Below are 21578 nucleotides of genomic sequence, written 5' to 3'. Positions count from 1 at the left end.
GATAGACTAAGAGTTTGTGATGATCCTGCAGACTGTGCTGTCTTGAAAAAGGGTCACTCCTTCTTTTTAACAAAGGAAGAGGAAACTAAATTGGTGAAGAATGCAATTGAAATGCAAGAACTGGGCTTCGAATTGTCGGCAAGTGATATGTGTTATTACACTCACAAATTAGCATCAAAGAGACCTCAAGGGAACCTATTTGGGGAAGAAAGACACAAGGCAGGATGGAATTGATGGAGTTCATTTGAGAAACTGTATGGCTTATGTTTACGTCAGCCAGAAAATCTATCATATCAGAGGGCCACAGCTTCGAATCGTTCTAATTTGAACAATTTTTATGATTTGCTAAGTTCTGTGTATGGGAAAACAGAGCTAGGGACAAAGCCAAAGCTAATTTGGAATCTAGATCAAACGGGATTTCCAATGGTGAATAAGCTGAGCTAAATTGTTTCACCGAAAAGAGCAGAACATTCCCACCAGCAGAGAACTACTGAAAAGGGGGAGACCACAACAGTTGTGATTGCTGCCAATGCTATAGAACAAACAGTGCCGCTTATGTTTATTTCCAAGGGGATTTGTGTCACTTGGAGCTTGAAGGAAAATGCTCCTCCATTGAGCCAGGCAGCAGTGTCAAAAAATGGCTGGATAAATTTGGAAATTTTCTTGGAGCTCTTGAAGCACTTCATTAACCACATTCCTCCCACTCATTTCTAGCCATGTCTCTCCAGAAGCTCTAAAATTCAGACAAGAAATTGGCATTATTTTTGTTACCTTTCCATCACATACCTCTCAGATTTTACAGCCATGTGATGTGCCCATGTTTGGTCCTCTAAAACTGGCTGGAAAAAGGAATGTGAGAGACTTTATGAAAACTTCTTGTTACAGGCCTACAAGGACAGACTTTTACCATCTGTTCAAGAAGTCCATGGACGAAACTATAGCTCCAGCCACCATCAAGAGTGATTTTCCCAAAACTGGAATTTTTCCCATGAATAGAGATGCCATTCCGGATGTTGCTTTGAAGGTTTCCGAAGTTCAAGAGACCATTAATGATGTGCAAGTAGAGCTTCCTGAAAGAACAGTAGATGGATGCATATCAGCAGAGGAAGAAGGAGCTGTTGATAATGTTCCATGTGAGATAGAAGCATCAACAGATCAAACTGAAAATATCCAGGAGGAAATTAACATGCCTCTTCCAAAATCCGTAAAATCATGGAAAAAGAGGAAACATGCAGCTGCTTCAACCACAGTTATTGCTGATGAAGGCATGTTGGTTGCAACAGGCCTAAAGACTCCTGAAAAAAGGGAAGCAGACAGAGAAAAGTCCAAATAAAATGGGAATTTTTCAGCAGAGAGGCGACAAGGAAAAGTGAGCACCTCAAAAACTAGAATGGGACAACAGCAAGCATGTGCACAAGTAGTGTCTTGAACAAGACGATGTATGCCTGTACGGAGAAGATTAATAAGAAATGTAGGAAATGATGGCAATATTTGTTCGTCATGTAGTGGAAATTACGAAGATGATGATGATGGCCAAGAGTGGATTTGTTGTTGAAGTGCGAGTGCTGGTTTCATCAGTCTTACCAAAGACTGAAAGAGTACAGTTCACATGCCGTTCATGCACTGAGGCTGATTCCGATTAACTAGAATCACATTTCAGATTTTAAGAATTAACTTCAATTACATTTCCGATTTTAAGATTTTGTATGGCTGCAGTAATTAATTTTGTTAATTTTATTATTCACTTTTATGTTAAAATATGTAATTAATTAACCACATTACCTTTGATTACCTCACTTATAATAATTTGGTGATAGTGAATACAGTACATGTGAAGTATATGAAGTTTTTGTTTACATTAAATGATGTTCTAATGATACAAAAGTATTTTTTTTTTTTTTAGAATTATAACTGCTACTATGAAATTACTCAAGTGGTGTTGCAAAATCGCCTGAGTTCTTATTAATACAGTAAATTAGCACTATTTTCATAAAGCTTTTTTGTATCTGAAATTCAGCTTTCAATACTTAACATTTATACCAACGAATTATACTACTTTAACTTATCATTTGATACAAAAATTCAATTTTTAATATATTTTTTTTAAATACTAGAGACAGAAAACATTAATACTGTGAAATTAGCCGAGTTTGCCGTAATCTAAATATGGTATAGCTGAAAGTTAAGTGATACTACAATGGACACTGTAAAACAGTGCTACACAGATTGAACTGAAGGAGAAATCAACTCCGACAGAGCACAAATTGTGGAACAAAACATTCCTCTCTTTGCAAGGAATCTGTACTATTACGTGATGTTGAGCCATCATATGGTAAACATATAGAATGAAATTGGAATTGTAGCCAGTCACAGTTCAACCATTTCAACAAAGTTAGATCTGTTGCATGAATCCTGGCACAAGGTCAACAATAAGGCAAATGAAGAAGTTAAAACACAGTGCTATGCAGTAAACTACTTCATGTCATGTGGTATATCCATGTCTTGTGCCCAGAATCAATCTGCTTCATCTGGAGGAGGAGAAGGAGGGGGGGGGGGGGGGGGGGGGAGGGGGGTGGTTGGATCGACTAAAAATCTGCAATGCATCATCAGTTAGATTTGTGCAGGATACAACTAATAGAGAGCATGCTATCTTTTCATGCAAAAATTGTTTATCTATATCTTGCCAGGCAAATGCTGTGATGATTCATTCAACAAGGCTGTACTGATTTTTTTCCCATCCTTGTCTATCTCAGCAGTACAACCTATCTAATTACAGCACACAATTGAAGTATTATGTTCTACTCTCTTCTACCCACATGAAGAATTTTCTTTAACTTTCAAGTTCATCGATATTCAAGTTTTTTCCATAAATTTAAGTCCATTGTTTGGCTGTTTGACTAAAAAAAACTCTCTGTGTTCAAGGAAATGGCGGTATCAGCGGAAACACGACTGAAAAGGTTCTTACACTATGGATCTGAACTTCCATGTTATGAAGCTGGTGCATGGAAAACAAATATTGCCTCTCCAAACTATGAAGCAGTGGAACTGACATCAGTTGATTCTCTAATTTCTGAAGGGAAAGGAAGTGATGTAGTAAAACACATAATTGAGGTAAGAAGAATAATTTGTGGAAGTTGAAATTAATTTGTATTAATGTTTACATCATGTTAGTGATTCCTGTGCTAAAATATCTACTGAAATAAGGTGAAGGAATGAATATATAAGGAGGAATAATGAAGGATTAAGAAAAAATATTGATATTTTAGATGACTGATCAGAGCAGGGTATGTTGGTTAGCATGTTCTTAGCTGTTGTTTCATTCTGTTCTTTTTCAGTCTTGCCTTCATATCTCCTTCCTTTTTATCCAACTTTTTTCCAACTTGTTTCACATTTTATTCAGCATCATTATTGCATGGGCAGAAATAATTAAGTCTTGTAAACAATGCCAAAGACACAGACACACTTCACTCATCTTGGTAGAGATGGGACTATTCACGTGAGCTCGGTTTCACTTCTCTTAATTTGACTATCTAGTTTTCAAGAATATGGAGGCAATTGTTAGTTGACTTCACTCACAGTCAACTCAGGTGCTAATATAAGATGTGTTAAGTCAGTTCCAGAGAGCTATGGAAGGAAATGAAACTTTCTGGTGGGTTAAAACTATGTGTCAGATGAAGACTCGAACTCAGGACCTTTGCCTTTCGCGGGCATTTGCTCTACCAATTGAGCTACCCAAGCATGGCTTGATTACCCATCCTCACAATGTTACTTCCACCAGTGCTTGGGAGGACAGGGTGTGAGTTGTGCTTGGATAGCTCTGTTGGTAGAGCACTTGCCCATGAAAGGTAATAGTTCTAAGTTCGTCTCAGTCTAGCACACAATTTTAATCTGCCAGGAAGTTTCATATCAGCACACACTCTGCTGCAGAGTGAAAATCTCTTTCTGGAACTATGGAAGGTTTTGTGACCTAAATAAAGCAGCAGCCAAGAGAAGCCTACCAGAGAAGTCCAAAAAGATTATATGCCAGTATGGCATGAGGAGACAAGCAGACTTGCTGCTGAATTTGATTGAACAAACTCCTATGAAACAGTGCCAAAGCTTCAGAAATCACCGAATCATGCCAGGAAAGCTAAATAGGTGAAAACTGATGTGAGTATAAATTTCAGCTATTCCAGCATGACAACTGGGCTCCTGGTCCACACCACTGAGGAAGTGACCATTCAAATACTGTTGAGTTTCCAGAAAATCTGTCTTGCTTTCTTTTTCAACAGCATTATTATAATCACATCAACTGTTGCAAGTCTAAAATTATTACGTATCTGAAACGGCGGAAATACTCTGACCTTTCACAAGCTATTAACTAATCATATTGCCCGTCCTCACCCACTCATGAAAGATTGATTGTACACAGAATAATGGTTGAAATGTTAAACCCAGTAGATCAATCTGGATCACACCAGTGTTGTTGCTGCACTGATCTGGTTCACCCTTTAACCAAATTTGAGGAAACTAGATTTGACAAGAAACAAACAGTCATGGCTTTTCTAGACTGACTGCTGTGTGTGACAGTCTGGGGAAGAGTACTTTTAATGAAACAGTCCCATACACAAACTCATTCCCTTACTGGATAGTATGCTAAACGACAGCCTGTCAGAAACTTCCTGGCAGATTAAAACTGTGTGGCCAACTGAGACTCGAACTCGGGGACCTCTGCCTTTGGCGGACAAGTGCTCTACCATCTGAGCTACCGAAGCACAGCTCACGCCTGGTCCTCACAGCTTTACTTCTGCCAGTATCTCATCTCCTACCTTCCAAACTTTACAGAAGCTCTCCTGCGAACCTTGCAGAAGTAGCACTCCTGAAAGAAAGGATACTGTGGAGACATGGCTTAGCCACAGCCTGGGGGATGTTTCCAGAATGAGATTTTCACTCTGCAGCGGAGTGTGCACTGATATGAAGCTTCCTGGCAGATTAAAACTGTGTGGCCGACCGAGACTCGAACTCAGGACCTTTGCCTTTTGCGGGCAAAGTAGGAGACGAGATACTGGCAGAAGTAAAGCTGTGAGGACCCGGCCTGAGCTGTGCTTCGGTAGCTCAGATGGTAGAGCATTTGCCCGCGAAAGGCAAAGGCCCTGAGTTCGAGTCTTGGTCGGCCACACAGTTTTAATCTGCCAGGAAGTTTCATATCAGCGCACACTCCGTTGCAGAGTGAAAATCTCATTCTGGAAGCCTGTCAGAAGTTCGCTCCTACCACAGGCAGAGTACATTCCACAAATAGAACAATGGTCTGGCTTTGAGTTTAGCACTGTGCGCCCCCCCCCCCCCCCCCCCCCCCCAACCATCATCAGGGACTGAGCTGGAGAAGTGTAAGTCTTCTTTGGCTCCTCTCGCCAGGAAGGGATCCCTGGGGTCACTCCCTTCCCAGGTTTCTGCTAGTGGGAACGATAATGCCCGCCATTGGCTGAAGTGCCCAAAAGCTTCGTGATCCTCCTCAGTCCCAGAAACTGATTCAGTGAAGCCCTCCCAGCAAGAGAAACCCAAGGAGCAGAGAGTCAAGTCCAAAAAGAAGACCCCTAAGACCAAGGAAATTGCTGTGGCACCCATACCACCGCTACCTACAAGCTCTGTGTCTGCGGATGAGGTGGAGATTCTGGCATCCGCTGATGACCTAGATCTTGCCGGACCCGCAGACACAATGGATATAGAGTGCTCAGGCAATAAGTCGGTGGCAGGAGGTGACCCTGAGGCGTAAACTGCCTCATTGAATGTTCCATGCCTTCCCAGTCTCACGATGTCATCCTCCAGTGGAATTGCGGTGGTTTTTTCCACCGCCTGTCTGAGCTATGCCAACTGTTAAGCTTTACACCTGCTTTCTGCATTGCCCCCCCCCCCCCCCCCCCTGCCCTCCCCCCCAGGAAACCTGGTTCCCTGCAATGCGGACCCCTGCCCTCAGTGGCTGTAAGGGATATTACAGGAACTGTAGAGACTATAATTGAGTGTCAGGTGGAGTTTGCGTTTATGTCCTAAACTCAGTCTGTAGTGCAACTGTGCCCTCTTCAAACCCCTCTTGAAGCCGTGGCTGTCGGAATAAGGACGACATGGGAAATAACTGTCTGCAATGTATATCTTCCTCCAGGTGGTGCAGTACCCTTAAATGCACTGATTGATCAACTCCCTAAACCCTTCCTACTTTGGGGAGATTTTAACGCCCATAACCCCTCGTGGAGCGGCACCATGGTTACTGGCTGAGGCAGAGATGTCAAAACTTTACTGTCTCAGTTCGACCTCTGCCTCTTAAATACTTGGGCCGCCACACATTTCAGTGTGGCTCCTGGTAGCTACTTGGCCATTGATTTATCTGTTTGCAGCCCAGGGCATCTATCCACTGGAGAGCACATTATGATCTGTGTGATAGTGACCACTTCCCCATCTTCCTGTCATTGCCCCGGCATCAGGTCCACGGACGCTTGACCAGATGGGCTTTAAACAAGGTAGACTGGGAAACTTTCACCTCTACAGTCACCGTTTACTCTCCCCCACATGGTCACATCGATGTGATGGTTGAGCAAGGTGACTACAGCAATCATTAATTCAGCGGAAAACACGATCCCTCACTCTTCAGAGTGCCCCCGGCAAAAGGCAGTCCCTCGGTGGTCGCCGGAAGTTGCTGAGGCAATTCAGCTTCAGCGTGCTCTACAGCGGCGTAAGTGACACCCTTCTCTGGAGCACGTCATAGCCTTTAAGCGGCTCCACGCCCGCGTCCGGCATCTTATCAAAAGATGGAAGCAAGAGTGTTGGGAGATATACATCTCGACCATTGGATACCTTCTCAAGGCTGGACTAAGATCAGATGTCCTCTTGGGTACCAGACCCCTACATCTACATCTACATCTACATTGATACTCTACATTGATACTCCGCAAGCCACCCAACGGTGTGTGGCGGAGGGCACTTTACGTGCCACTGTCATTACCTCCCTTTCCTGTTCCAGTCGCGTATGGTTCGCGGGAAGAACGACTGTCTGAAAGCCTCCGTGCGCGCTCTAATCTCTCTAATTTTACATTCGTGATCTCCTCGGGAGGTATAAGTAGGGGGAAGCAATATATTCGATACCTCATCCAGAAACGCACCCTCTCGAAACCTGGCGAGCAAGCTACACCGCGATGCAGAGCGCCTCTCTTGCAGAGTCTGCCACTTGAGTTTATTAAACATCTCCGTAACGCTATCACGGTTACCAAATAACCCGGTGACAAAACGCGCCGCTCTTCTTTGGATCTTCTCTATCTCCTCCGTCAACCCGACCTGGTACGGATCCCACACTGATGAGCAATACTCAAGTATAGGTCGAACGAGTGTTTTGTAAGCCACCTCCTTTGTTGATGGACTACATTTTCTAAGCACTCTCCCAATGAATCTCAACCTGGTACCCGCCTTACCAACAATTAATTTTATATGATCATTCCACTTCAAATCGTTCCGTACGCACACTTCCAGATATTTTACAGAAGTAACTGCTACCAATGTTTGTCCCGCTATCATATAATCATACAATAAAGGATCCTTCTTTCTATGTATTCGCAATACATTACATTTGTCTATGTTAAGGGTCAGTTGCCACTCCCTGCACCAAGTGCCTATCCGCTGCAGATCTTCCTGTATTTCGCTACAATTTTCTAATGCAGCAACTTCTCTGTATACTACAGCATCATCCGCGAAAAGCCGCATGGAACTTCCGACACTATCTACTAGGTCATTTATATATATTGTGAAAAGCAATGGTCCCATAACACTCCCCTGTGGCACGCCAGAGGTTACTTTAACGTCTGTAGACGTCTCTCCATTGATAACAACATGCTGTGTTCTGTTTGCTAAAAACTCTTCAATCCAGCCACACAGCTGGTCTGATATTCCGTAGGCTCTTACTTTGTTTATCAGGCGACAGTGCGGAACTGTATCGAACGCCTTCCGGAAGTCAAGAAAAATAGCATCTACCTGGGAGCCTGTATCTAATATTTTCTGGGTCTCATGAACAAATAAGGCGAGTTGGGTCTCACACGATCGCTGTTTCCGGAATCCATGTTGATTCCTACATAGTAGATTCTGGGTTTCCAGAAATGACATGATACGCGAGCAAAAAACATGTTCTAAAATTCTACAAGAGATCGACGTAAGAGATATAGGTCTATAGTTTTGCGCATCTGCTCGACGACCCTTCTTGAAGACTGGGACTATCTGTGCTCTTTTCCAATCATTTGGAACCCTCCGTTCCTCTAGAGACTTGCGGTACACGGCTGTTAGAAGGGGGGCAAGTTCTTTCGCGTACTCTGTGTAGAATCGAATTGGTATCCCGTCAGGTCCAGTGGACTTTCCTCTATTGAGTGATTCCAGTTGCTTTTCTATTCCTTGGACACTTATTTCGATGTCAGCCATTTTTTCGTTTGTGCGAGGATTTAGAGAAGGAACTGCAGTGCAGTCTTCCTCTGTGAAACAGCTTTGGAAAAAGGTGTTTAGTATTTCAGCTTTACGCGTGTCATCCTCTGTTTCAATGCCATCATCATCCCGTAGTGTCTGGATATGCTGTTTCGAGCCACTTACTGATTTAACGTAAGACCAGAACTTCCTAGGATTTTCTGTCAAGTCGGTACATAGAATTTTACTTTCGAATTCAATGAACGCTTCACGCATAGCCCTCCTTACGCTAACTTTGACATCGTTTAGCTTCTGTTTGTCTGAGAGGTTTTGGCTGCGTTTAAACTTGGAGTGGAGCTCTCTTTGCTTTCGCAGTAGTTTCCTAACTTTGTTGTTGTACCACAGTGGATTTTTCCCGTCCCTCACAGTTTTACTCGGCACGTACCTGTCTAAAACGCATTTTACGATTGCCTTGAACTTTTTCCATAAACACTCAACATTGTCAGTGTCGGAACAGAAATTTTCGTTTTGATCTGTTAGGTAGTCTGAAATCTGCCTTCTATTACTCTTGCTAAACAGATAAACCTTCCTCCCTTTTTTTATATTCCTATTAACTTCCATATTCAGGGATGCTGCAACGGCCTTATGATCACTGATTCCCTGTTTTGTACATACAGAGTCGAAAAGTTCGGGTCTGTTTGTTATCAGTAGGTCCAAGATGTTATCTCCACGAGTCGGTTCTCTGTTTAATTGCTCGAGGTAATTTTCGGATAGTGCACTCAGTATAATGTCACTCGATGCTCTGTCCCTACCACCCATCCTAAACATCTGAGTGTCCCAGTCTATATCTGGTAAATTGAAATCTCCACCTAAGACTATAACATGCTGAGAAAATTTATGTGAAATGTATTCCAAATTTTCTCTCAGTTGTTCTGCCACTAATGCTGCTGAGTCGGGAGGTCGGTAAAAGGAGCCAATTATTAACCTAGTTCGGTTGTTTAGTGTAACCTCCACCCATAATAATTCACAGGAACTATCCACTTCTACTTCACTACAGGATAAACTACTACTAACAGCGACGAACACTCCACCACCGGTTGCATGCAATCTATCCTTTCTAAACACCGTCTGTACCTTTGTAAAAATTTCGGCAGAATTTATCTCTGGCTTAAGCCAGCTTTCTGTACCTATAACGATTTCAGCTTCGGTGCTTTCTATCAGCGCTTGAAGTTCCGGTACTTTGCCAACGCAGCTTCGACAGTTGACAATTACAATACCGATTGCTGCTTGGTCCCCGCATGTCCTGACTTTGCCCCGCACCCGTTGAGGCTGTTGCCCTTTCTATACTTTCTGTACCCCTACAGGTGTCCCTGGCATTAACATCAATGGTGTGTTGTCTACCAATTGCAAACGCGATTGCTGAGTGCTATGCTCGAGCTTCTGTGTCGGAGAACTACACCCCAGCCTTTCGCACCCTCAAACGGCAGGCAGATGGAAAGGAAAGTCCTCTTGTTCGCTATACACCACTGTGTACCCTATAACACCCCATTTACAGTGTGGAAGCTCCTCAGTGCCCTTGCACATTGCCCCAACACAGCTCCTGGGCTAGATCAGATCCACGGTCAGATGACTAAACATCTCTCATCTGACTACAAGCGACATCTCCTTGTCATCTTCAACTGGATCTGGTGCAATGGCATCTTTCCATCGCAGTGGCGGGACAGCACCATCGTTCCGGTGCTTAAAACTGGTAAAAACCCGCTTGATGTGGATAGCTATCAGCCCATCAGCCTCACCAAAGTTCTTTGTAAGCTGCTGGAACGTATGATTTGTCGGCAGATGGGTTGGGTCCAGGAGTCATGTGGCCTACTGGCTCCATGTCAGGGCGGCTTCTGCCAGGGTCACTCTACCACTGATAATCTTGTGTCCCCCGAGTCTGCCATCCGAACAGCCTTTTCGAGACGCCAACGTCTGGTTGCAGTGTTTTTTAATTTATGAAAAGTGTATGACACCACCTGGCGACATCATATCCTTGCCACGTTATACGAGTGGGGTCTCAGAGGCCCGCACCTGATTTTTATGCAAAATTTTCTGTCACTTCGTACTTTCCATCTCCAAGTTTGTGCCTCCCATAGTTCGCCCCATATCCAGGAGAATGGGGTCCCGCAGGGCTCCGTATTGAGTGTATCTCTATTTTTAGTGGCCATTAATGGTCAAGCAGCAGCTGTAGGGCCGTCCACTCGCCGTCTCTGTACGCAGATGACTTCTGCATTTTGTACTGCACCATCAGTACTGGTGTTGCTGAGTGGTGCCTACAGGGAGCCATTCACAAGGTGCAGTCATGGGCTCTTGCCCACAGTTTCCAGTTTTCGGCCGCTAAGTCGTGTGTCATGCACTTGTGTCGGCATCGTATCATTCATCTAGAACCAGAACTGTACCTTCATGACGATCCACTCATTGTTGTAGGGACATATTGTTTCTTAGTAATGGTTTTCGATGCTCGATTGACTTGGCTTCCTCACCTCTGTCAGCTTAAGCAAAGTGCTGGCAGCACCTCAATGCCCTCTGCTGCCTGTGCAACACAAACTGGGGTGCAGATTGCTCTACGCTGCTGCAGCTCTACAGAGTCCTTGTTCAATCCTGCCTTGACTATGGGAGTCTGGTTTATGATTCGGCAGCATCCTCAGCGCTGCGTTTGCTCAGGCCAGTGCACCACTGCTGTGTTCGCATAGCGACAGGAGCTTTTAGGATGAGTCCAGTGACCAGCATCCTGTTGGAGGCTGGACTCCCTCCATTGCAGGTTAGGCATGCACAATTGCTCTCCACGTTACACACGTTCGTAGTTCTCCTGCACATTCGAATTACCGTCTCCTTTTCCTGCCCATGGCGGTTCATCTCCCACATTGGCGACCCAGGTCAGGGCTTACAATGGCAGTTCATGTGTGATCCCTTCTGTCCGAACTGGAGTCCTTGCCTTTACTACTTATACTTGAGGTTCATTCACGAACACCTCCATGGTGTACATCTAGCCCGTGGCTTCGTCTGGACCTTTCAAATGGCCCTAAGGACTCAGTTAACCCTGCGACTCCGCTGTCACTTCCTCTCGATTCTCAACATGTACCAGGGCTATGAAGTGGTTTACACCGATGGCTCAATGGCTGATGGTCATGTTGGCTTTGCCTATGTTCATGGAGGACATACAGAACAGCTCTTCTTGCCAGGTGGCTGAAGTTTTTTCACTGCAGACCTGTATGGCACATCTCGTGCTTTTGAGCACATCTGCTCATGCCCAGGCGAGTCATTTCTCTTGTGTACTGACTCCTTGAGCAGCCTACAGTCTATCGACCAGTGCTACCCTTGTCATCCTTCAGTAGTGACCTTCCAGGAGTCTATCTATGCCCTGGAACAGTCAAGTCATCATTCAGTGGCGTTTGTCTGGACCCCAGGTCATGTCGGAATCCGAGGCAACGAACTTGCCAACAGGCTATGCAGAAACCGCTTATGGAGATCGGCTTCTCTGAAACTGACATGTATTCAGTATTACGCCGCAAGGTTTTGCGACTTTGGGAGACAGAATGGCATAGTCTCAGTACGCATAACAAGCTGTGTGCCTTTAAGGAAATTAAGAATGTGTGGAAGACCTCTGTGCACACCTCTCACGGGGACGCTGTGGTTCTCTGTCAGCTTTGCGTTGGCCATACGTGGCTGACGCATGGTTACCTTCTCCGTCATGAGGACCCATCTTAGTGTCGTTGTGTCTCACGAATGACGGTCGTCCATCTCTTGCTGGACTGCCTACTTTTAGCCACCGTGTGGCAGACTTTTAACCTTCCCTGCACCCTACCTTCGGTGTTCGGCGACAATGCCTCAACTGCAGCTTTAGTTTCACATTTTATTCGTGAGGGTGAGTGTTATCATTTGCTCTAAGTTTTAGCACATGTCCTTTGTAGTGTTGGCAGAAGCGCCAACACTGGGTTGCTAGAGGAGGCCGAAATGCACATGTTTAATTACACGCTGACTGGCGTGAGGTCTGGAACAGGACAATATCTTGAGAATTGCAAATAAAGTACGTAGTTGATATAATACTTAACTTTAATCCACAATTGTAGAACATATCTTGTTACGGTACATGCTTCATAATATTAATTATCAATTGAATACGGCGCCTTGCTAGGTCGTAGCAAATGTAGCTGAAGGCTATGCTAACTATCGTCTCGGAAAATGAGAGCGTCGTTGTCAGTGAACCATTGCTATGAACGTCGGCTGTACAACTGGGGTGAGTGCTAGTACGTCTCTCTAGACCTGCCTTGTGGTGGGGCTCGGTCTGCTATCACTGACAGTGGCGACACGCGGGTCTGACGTATACTAACGTACCGCGGCTGATTTAAAGGCTACCACCTAGCAAGTGTGGTGTCTGGCGGTGACACCACATCCTTTGTCCCTGTGTGAGCTCCACCCTAGTGCTTTTGGGGTGGGGGTTTTAATGTGTTGCAGAGTGGGAGTGACTGGCTTTTCCTTTTTATCCTCATGGTCAACCAGCCATGGTCACCTGCTTTCTTGTTTTAACCTCTTCTACCTGTTTCTTGTGTCTTTGTGGTTTTCTTGTCCCCTTTTGTCCATTTAAGTGTTTGTTGCCCTTCAGTCGTTGTTGTGGTTTTTCCTTTCATTCTATTTTGCGTTGTATAAGTCTCATTGTCTTATTCTCACCCTTGTGGCATTGTTTCCTTCAGAGCAAGGGACCGATGACTTCATAGTTTGGTCCCTTCACCCCTCTTTTAAAACAAACAAACAACCAACCAACCATCCAGCTCTGGAAAGTGAGGTAACAGTTGTATCTGAGAATTGGCGTATGGGGGCTTTAATAGCAACATGCAAACCTACAGTACCCCTTCTTAGGTGGTTATTTATTTTCTGTAGCGAACTGGTGGCCAACCCCATGTGACATGTTTGTTGTGATCCCTAGTGTCATATAACAGCAGAGTATAGTGACATTGAGGGGAAGTGGATAGAGCCTCAGGGACTTGTCCTTTCAGAACTGGGGGCAGTGATTTGATCTCGATAGGCTCCTCATAGTTAATTTTCCATGGTGGTCTGGCCATAGTGGGGGTATGGCAGGAGTGGGAGCTGTATTCGTGTCTCTATTCCAAGTCTCATGCCTCAGTAGTGTCTTTACATTTTGTGGCATGCTGTTGCAGCTGTACCGGTTATGAAGCTAAGTAATGACAAAGTTGTTTGTACACTGTTAGACAGTTATTAAACTAATAGTTTTTGTGCTGTTTGTGGCGAAATAATGATTTAATAAACTTTTGGAAATGTTTGCTCACTGTGTTTTTAGTTTTTTCTGTGTGTTGAAGTCGTTTAGTAAATTTTGTGCTTTAGTTTTCAGCTTTCGTTTTCAGCTTTCGTTTCTTATTGTTTTTTTCAGTAACTGTAAAATTTTACCATGAGTGAGAAGTGTGGGCCCTGTCGTAGGTTTGTGAATAGTGGGTTACAGTGTGGTATTTGTTCAAAGTATTTTCATTGGGGGGGGGGGGGATGAAGTGGAGAATGGAGAAGCCAGTGGACATTCTAGCAAGATCCTCTCCTGGAAGTGCAGAGTCTGTAGTAGAAATATGTTGATAGAGGAGTAAGAGCATAAGATCTGTGCCCTTCAGGTGCAGTTACAACAGGCAAAGGAGGAACTAGATAGATTGAGGAGGGTGAAGGGTGCTGGGGAATGGGAACAGGCAGTTGGCAAGAAGGCAGCTAGGAGGAGGTGGAGATATTCAAACAGTTGCCCATGTGTATATGCAATAGGTTTGACCAACTGTCAGAGTTGAGTGGAGAGGAACCTCTTGTAGCTGTAGGTGTAGGAAACATGCATCAGTTCTCTGCAGTTAGGAGACCTAAGTCAGTTACAAAGCGTAGCAGAAAGAAGAAGGTTCTGTTGCTAGGTAGTTCACACGGTAGAGGTGTGGGCCTGCAGTTGCAGGAAGTGTTGGGGAGTGAGTACCAGGTCGCCAGGATTGTGAAGCCTAGTGCAGGATTGGCTCGGGTGATTGACAGCACAGGGGAGTTATGTAGGAATTTTACAAACAAGGATCAGGTAGTGATAGTGGGTGGAGCAGGGAATAGTCTTGATAGGGACGGGGAATATGATGTAGGTGGTGACCTGGTAAACATAGCTACTCAGACTGGTGGCACTGATGTGCATTTCGTGCAACTGTTTCAGCGTCATGATTGGCATCATCTTAATGTGGCTGTTGGGCACATTAACATGGGGCTGGAGAAGGCACTGATGGCAGAGGGCATGGGTCACATTGCGGTGGTGCCAGTTGAGTCTATCAGTAGATCAGGTTTCACTAGGCATGGTGTGCATCTTAAGTGGTAAGGGAAGGGTAGGCTGGGAAAGCTTATAGGTGACAGTGTAGTGGGTGGTGGTGAGATCACTCATGGAAAAATTCCTGTAGTAGTTGGTGTTAGAGCTGCACCCCTTTTAGATTGAAGTCAGCTGATAGGTATACCTGCTTAAAGGAAGTTCCTCTAACTAAGGAATCACCTTCAGAGGACGTCATGTTTCCAAGTAGAGAAGGAATTAGCACATTTCATCAAAATATAAGAGGTATTAGAGATAAAGTTAGTGAACTGCTTATAAATGTTGACTCAGAAATTGTTGGTATATCGAAGCACCACTTAAATAATTTGACAATTCAGAGACTTCCTTTACTGGGATACAGATTAGCTGGCTGTGTTTCAAGGAGTTCCTTATGAAGTGGGGGAGTGGCCATGTACGTAAAAAAAAAAAAAAAAAAAACACAGTATTCCATTTGAGTCTATAGACATATCACAGCACTGCACTGAACAGATATTTGAATGTTGTGCAGGAGCAGTTGAATTTAGTGAAACTAAACTTCTAATTGTTGTTGTTTATAGGTCCCCTAACTCTGACATCAGAGCATTTCTGCTCAAGCTAGAGAAGGTTCTTGATTCACTTTATAGGAAGTACCAAAAATTTGTTATATGTGGTGACTACAATATTAATTTTGTGTGAGAGTTGCTTTCCATTATAACATTCTAAACGGGGTACTAGCAGTAAAAAGGCAGCCTGGGTGGCTGACTAGTGGAATAAGGACGTCATGTAGAAGAAAGTGGGAATTATATCAGAATGTTAGAAGTAGTCACAATCAAACTACAGTAACCCATTACAAACAGTACTGTAAGGTGCATAAAAATGTTATTAGGAAGGCAAAGAGTATGTGGTATTCAAATAGAATAGCTATTTTACAGGATAAAATTAAAACCATATGGTCAGTTGTGAAGGAAATGTCTGGTTAGCAGCACAAGGTTGACAATATAAAGTCAGTTTGTAGTAAAAATATTTCTGTTACAGATAAATCAGATATATGTACAGTATTTAACAATCATTTTCTGAGCATTGCTGGTGAATTAAATAAAAATTTAGTTTCTACAGGGAATCATATAACACTCTTGGCAAATGCCTTTCTGAGATTGCTGTCTGCAATACTCCTCTGTGATACAGACAAGGGGGAGATTGAATCAATGATTAAATCACTGAAGACTCTCGTGGATATGATGGAGTGCCTAGCAGAATATTAAAGTACTGTGCTGCACATGTTAGCACTGTACATAGCCATATTTGCAACTTTTCTTTTAGGAATGGTCAGTTTTCTGAACGATTAAAGTACTCAATAGTAAAGCTGCTTTATAAAAAGGGAGAAAGGGATAATGTAGACAATTTTAGACCTATTTCTATGCCATCATTGTTTGCTAAAATTATTGAAAAGGCTGTGTATGTAAGGATAATTGATCATTTTATATCACACAGTTTGATCAAATGTACAGTTCGGCTTTAGAAATCAGTTTAACAACTGAAAATGCTATATTCTCTTTTCTCTGTGAGGTGTACTGGATGGGTTAAACAAAAGGTTTCGAACGTTAGGGATATTTTTTGATTTAACTAAGGTGTTTCATTGTGTTGCTCAAAAAATATTGCTACAGAAGTTGGACCATTATGGAATACGGGGAGTAGCTCACAATTGGTTCACCTCTTACTTCAACAACAGACAACAAAAGGTCATTATTCACAGTGTCGAGAATGTCTGTGATGTGGGGTCTGAGGGGGGGGGGGGGGGTACGGTCAAATTGGGGGTGCCCCAGGAATCAGTGTTGGGGCCACTCCTGTTCCTTATTTATATAAATGATATGCCCTCTAGTATTATGGGTAACTCTAAAATATTTCTGTTTGCTGATGACACTAGCAAGGTAGTAAAGGTTGTTGTGTGCAATATTGGCTCAGTTTCAAATAGTGCAGTTCATGACATAAGTTCATGGCTTGTAGAAAATAAACTAATGCTAAATCACAGTAAGACTCAGTTTTTACAGTTCCTAACACACAATTCAACACAACCTGTCATTTTAATTTCACCGCATGGGCATATGATTAGTGAAACTGAGCAGTTCAAATTTCTATGTGTTATGTTGTGGAAAGACCACATTCAGGATCTTGTTCAAAGACTTAATGCTGCCATTTTTACTATTCGAATGCTATCTGGAGCATGTGATCATTTGACACAAAAATTAGTCTACTTTGCTTATTTTCATTCGCTTATGTTATATGGTATTATATTTTGGGGTAACTCTTCCTATTCTGAAAGGATATTTTTGGCTCAGAAATGGGCGCTTTGGGCAATAAGTGGTGTAAGTTTGCAAACCTCTTGTTGACCCCTGTTCACTAGTCTGGGTATTTTGACTGTCGTTTCTTGTTAACAATATCAGTTTATTCTCAAGAAGAAGCAACTTTCACTCAGTTAATACTTGGCAGAAATCCAACCTGCATTTGGATTGGACTTCCTTAACTCTTGTGCAGAAAGGTGTGCAGTATACTGCTGCATCCATTTTCAATAAGCTACCGCCAGAATTAAAAAATCTCAGCAGTAATCCATGCGCTTTCAAATTGAGACTGAAGAGTCTCCTCATGGGTCACTGCTTCTATTCTGTTGAGGAGTTCCTTGAAAAATTAAGCTGATTCTTATGTTAGATTGTTGATTGCATTTACTACTTCATCTTATGGCTTAACTTTTTTGGGTTCATAAACATTTTATTTTTATTGGTTATTAGTTTTGTGTTGTAATTTCATGTACTGACACGTTCCATGACCTTGGTGATTTGCTCCTCAAGTTGGTCCTATGGAACTTGACGTGTAAATAAATAAGAGGGCTGGAACTTCAATAGTGGCAACTATTTATTTACAGCTTGTACAAAATAGATACGTGTTTCAAAGTTTTACTGACCTTCAGAGTAGTTACCAGCATTGTGTATAACCCGTTGCCAGCGATGTGGAAGTCGTAGGATACTCTTAGCAGTGCCAGTTGTGTTGACAGTTCGAGCAGCACGGTCTATTGCCTGACAAATTTGTAGCAGTTCTGAAGCAAATGCCGTTAACTGTTTCCTTCAGTTTAGAAATACAGTTGAACTCACGAGGGCTTAAGTCAGGGGAGTGCAGTAGGTGGTATAGCACTTAGCAGCCCCATCAAACAAACAAATCAGTAACAGCTTGCACTGTACGTGCTTGAGAAATGTTCTGCAAAATGATGGTCATGTCCTGCAGAAAGTGTCTTCACTGCCGTCTCTAAGCTTGTTGTAGGCTGTGTTCCAAAAATGAGCAGCATAGAGACAGAAGTGCTGACACTTTCTGCAGTTGGGCAATAGACTGCGCCGCTCGAACTGTCAACACAACTGGCACTGCTAAGAGTATTCTACGACTTCCACATCGCTGGCAACGGATTATACACAATGCTGGTGACTACTTTGAAGGTAAGTAAAACTTTGAAACACACATCTATTTTGTATGAACTGTAAATAAATAGTTGCCACTATTAAAGTTCCAACCCTCATAAATAAATAAATAAATGGAAGCAAGGGTCTTGAGTGAGACTGTGTGAAAGTCTGAGAGGTTGCAGTATGAACATGGACCTGCTGGGAGCCATAGCCGGCAGTGGTTGTGGTCTTGGATGGATACTTGGATCCTGGAAAGATTTGGAGTGTAGTGTAATTTAGTTGTCACAGCTGTAGCTGTTTTTGATGTTGTATGAGGTGCCCTTATCTGGCTGCTGCTTCAAATGACTGGCTACTCTCGTGACAATTAACAACCCCTTGCGTCCATCCTGGTGTATCCTCGTCTACATACATAGTCTGCAGGCCACCATATTTTGCATGGCTGAGGGTACCATGTACCACCACTAGTTATTTCCTTTCTTATTCCACTTGCAAATGGAGCAAGGGAAAAATGACTGTATATGTGCTTCTGTATTAACCATAATTTCTCTTATCTTGCCTTTGTGGTCCTTACGCGAAATGTTTATTAGCAGCGGTAAAATCATTCTACAGTCAGTTGCAATGGCCTTGAGTGGGTGGGTATGGTAATGCAAATGTTGTGTAACGACTGAGTTCACTTGATTCGATACAGTGGAACAAAAAGGGTACGGTGTCTGTGCCCATGCAGCAACTCAGCTGCTTTAGAGTTTCACACGGCATAAAAAAGGCTAGTGGTATGTCATTCCTTTGGCGAAAGGAATAGAGCTCGCCTAATGTGAACATCAGGGCAATGTCAGGTATGATGATTTGTATTTGCTTTGGCAGTTATCATCACTAGTGCCCAGATTGTAGCTGCTGATGACATCTGGACAATGTATAGCAAGTTGGAGAACACTCATAACAAGCAACCACATAGCCATCTCGAATGGGCCTGCATAGTCAATCTGCAGGCAGCCCTGTGGCTGATTGGTAGTGGGCTATGAAAACAAATGTCATGACAGATCCATCTGGTTTCATGTGCATGTCTCGTAGGTTTGCTGCTGTCCAGAAAGCAGAATTAGTGACATGTGGTCCAGGACCAGATTGAGTTTTTTCTCCATATAATAGAATAATGATTATTTTGCTACAGTAAATAATAGCCAGTGCCTCATTTTGTGTTTAGCTGTAATGCCTCTGTGTCACTGTTACAATTTTTGATGTGTGTGCATTCGGTTGTTCTATTTATTTGGGGAAATTGTGGTAAAACAGTGCTTCTTGTAAATTGTGAAGCATCTGTCAGCAGGAGTGAATATTTTCCTAGCGTAAATGTGGCCAGACAAGGAGTAGGCATTAAACACTTTCTCATTTTCAAGAAAGTCTGCCCGACATGTGATAAACCACTGAAATTTTACTCCGTATTTTGATGCTAATTGAGAGCGTTATAATATTTGTGTGGCTTTTGGTATAAAATTACCACAGTAATTGCCCAAGAACAACTGGAACTCCTTCAGACCATTGGGATAGGGAGACTGACAGTTGTTAAGTATAAACTGAGATGAGCCTGAAACCATCTTTGCTGTCTTTGTAGCCAAGATATTGCAAAGCTGATTGGAAAAAATACACTTACTTAATTTACATTTGAATCCACTAACTAAATAGCTCATTTAGTATTGCTGAGCTGTTGGTCTTGGGTAGATCAAGTACCTACTATGTCATTTACATATTTCACAGCTTGTGGTATCTCCTGTGTAGGCTGTGGGTTGTACTTGCAACACCAAAAGGTAATCATTTCCTCTGATGCACCGATTAAGGTAAAATGCTTTCATTCTACATCTGAGGGTAATTGCAGAGAAGTGTCAGCTGAAGTTATCTTAGACTAGAACCACTCCCCTGATAACTTAGCTAGTAGCTCTTCTGAATGCGAGATTGTATAAACATCCATATTAGAGTGAGCATTGATAGATGCTTTAAAATTGTCACAAATCTGAATTGTGCCATTTGGCTTTTTAATTACTACCATGGGCCTCTCCCATTGGTTAGGAGCAGTTATAATCACAACATCTGATGTCACTAAATGACTGAGTTCCATATTGACTATTTCCTTTGCAATAAAAGCCAGCATTATCTTAGACTGCAACACTCAATCACACAGAGTTCCAAGTCAGTCCAGGTCTGGAAAGCAAAATAACAACATACAGAGGCTTCAGTAACAAGATACGAAGTTCCAATCCACCTGCCAGGCTGGGTGTTCATTTACTGTGCGGGTCAATGGCCGTTCCCATGTGACATGTTTGCCACGACCCTGAAGACACAGCAGTGGAGCGCAAAACTATGTCACACACATATAATGTCGCTGTTACTCTAAAAGTCTTTCTATATGTCTGGAGTACTGGGCTACTAGAGTTCCTTCCTTCTTCCAGTTTCAGCATTGCTAGATCTTCTGTTATTCAAATCTTTTTTTATTTTATTCTTTGCTGAGATTTACTTCAGTAATAAGTGTCCCCGTAATTAAAAGTCCAGTGTACATTTTGTATTACTCTGTATCTTTGATGGTGGTGTGATTCGTGCTGACACAGAAGTAAGCTGTGCAAATCTTATTGGTAGAAACCTCCTACATACAGCTTGAAGAAAAGAAGTGATTTAAATTTGCTGAATGCAAGTTTTGTAATTACAAGCTTAAAATTTGGGACCTATTCAATATTCCTCAGAGTTAGGTCATTTGACACTGTTAATTGTGATGAGGAATGCTAAGCTTCGAAGCCTCCTTACTGTTCTTAGAAAATTGCAGATTGTAATTCAGCACATGGTTAATGTCCTTCCCTTTAGAAAGTTATTTGTGAGGAGGAGGAGGAGGAGGAGGAGAAGAATTAGTAAAGTTTATTCATGTTTGGATCACTTTTACAATGATACTGGACATGTCATGGTGTTACAGTTTATGCACAAGGAAAAAATATGAATATATTCAAGCATTTACATACTTGCAGCTCTAGTCTCGCTGGGATGGGACAGGTAGTTAGCCGTCCACATTGTACAGTTATGTGACACATCAGATCAGATAAAGGCAGTAGCCAATCACCTCCATAATTAGTCCACTTTAAAAGTAGTGTTCGATCAACCTCAATCACTGCTTTCTTGGACTCGGCTTTATAACTTTCACATTAATTTTTGTTGTGGATCCTAAAACATTTAATTCTTGTGACTATATGACAGCATGCCTTTATAGCCAGAGTGTTATTCAGTAAACTACTTCATCATGTATGAAATTTTCACTTTGCAGCAGATTGTGCACTGATATGAAACTTCGTGGCTGATTAAAATTGTGTGCCAGACTGAGACTCAAACTCGGGACCTTTGCCTGTCAGGGGCAAGTGCTCTAC

The 21578-nt window shown here is 42.8% G+C and overlaps 1 protein-coding gene across 1 annotated transcript in view; it reads left to right on the top strand.

The window, feature by feature from the left end:
• The window catches only part of LOC126471274 (RNA-binding protein Ro60-like), a 116196-nt gene that overhangs the window by 20085 nt on the left and 74533 nt on the right, over positions 1–21578 (top strand). The window contains exon 4 of the mRNA XM_050099392.1: positions 2923–3111. Coding sequence (XP_049955349.1) covers positions 2923–3111 — 189 coding nt within the window. The remainder of the gene's footprint in view (positions 1–2922; positions 3112–21578) is intronic.

This window comes from Schistocerca serialis, chromosome 3 (assembly GCF_023864345.2).
Source record: "Schistocerca serialis cubense isolate TAMUIC-IGC-003099 chromosome 3, iqSchSeri2.2, whole genome shotgun sequence".
NCBI classification, from domain to species: domain Eukaryota; kingdom Metazoa; phylum Arthropoda; class Insecta; order Orthoptera; family Acrididae; genus Schistocerca; species Schistocerca serialis.
The sequence above is the reverse complement of the archived record's forward strand: the minus strand, read 5'-3'. Positions and strand labels throughout refer to the sequence as shown.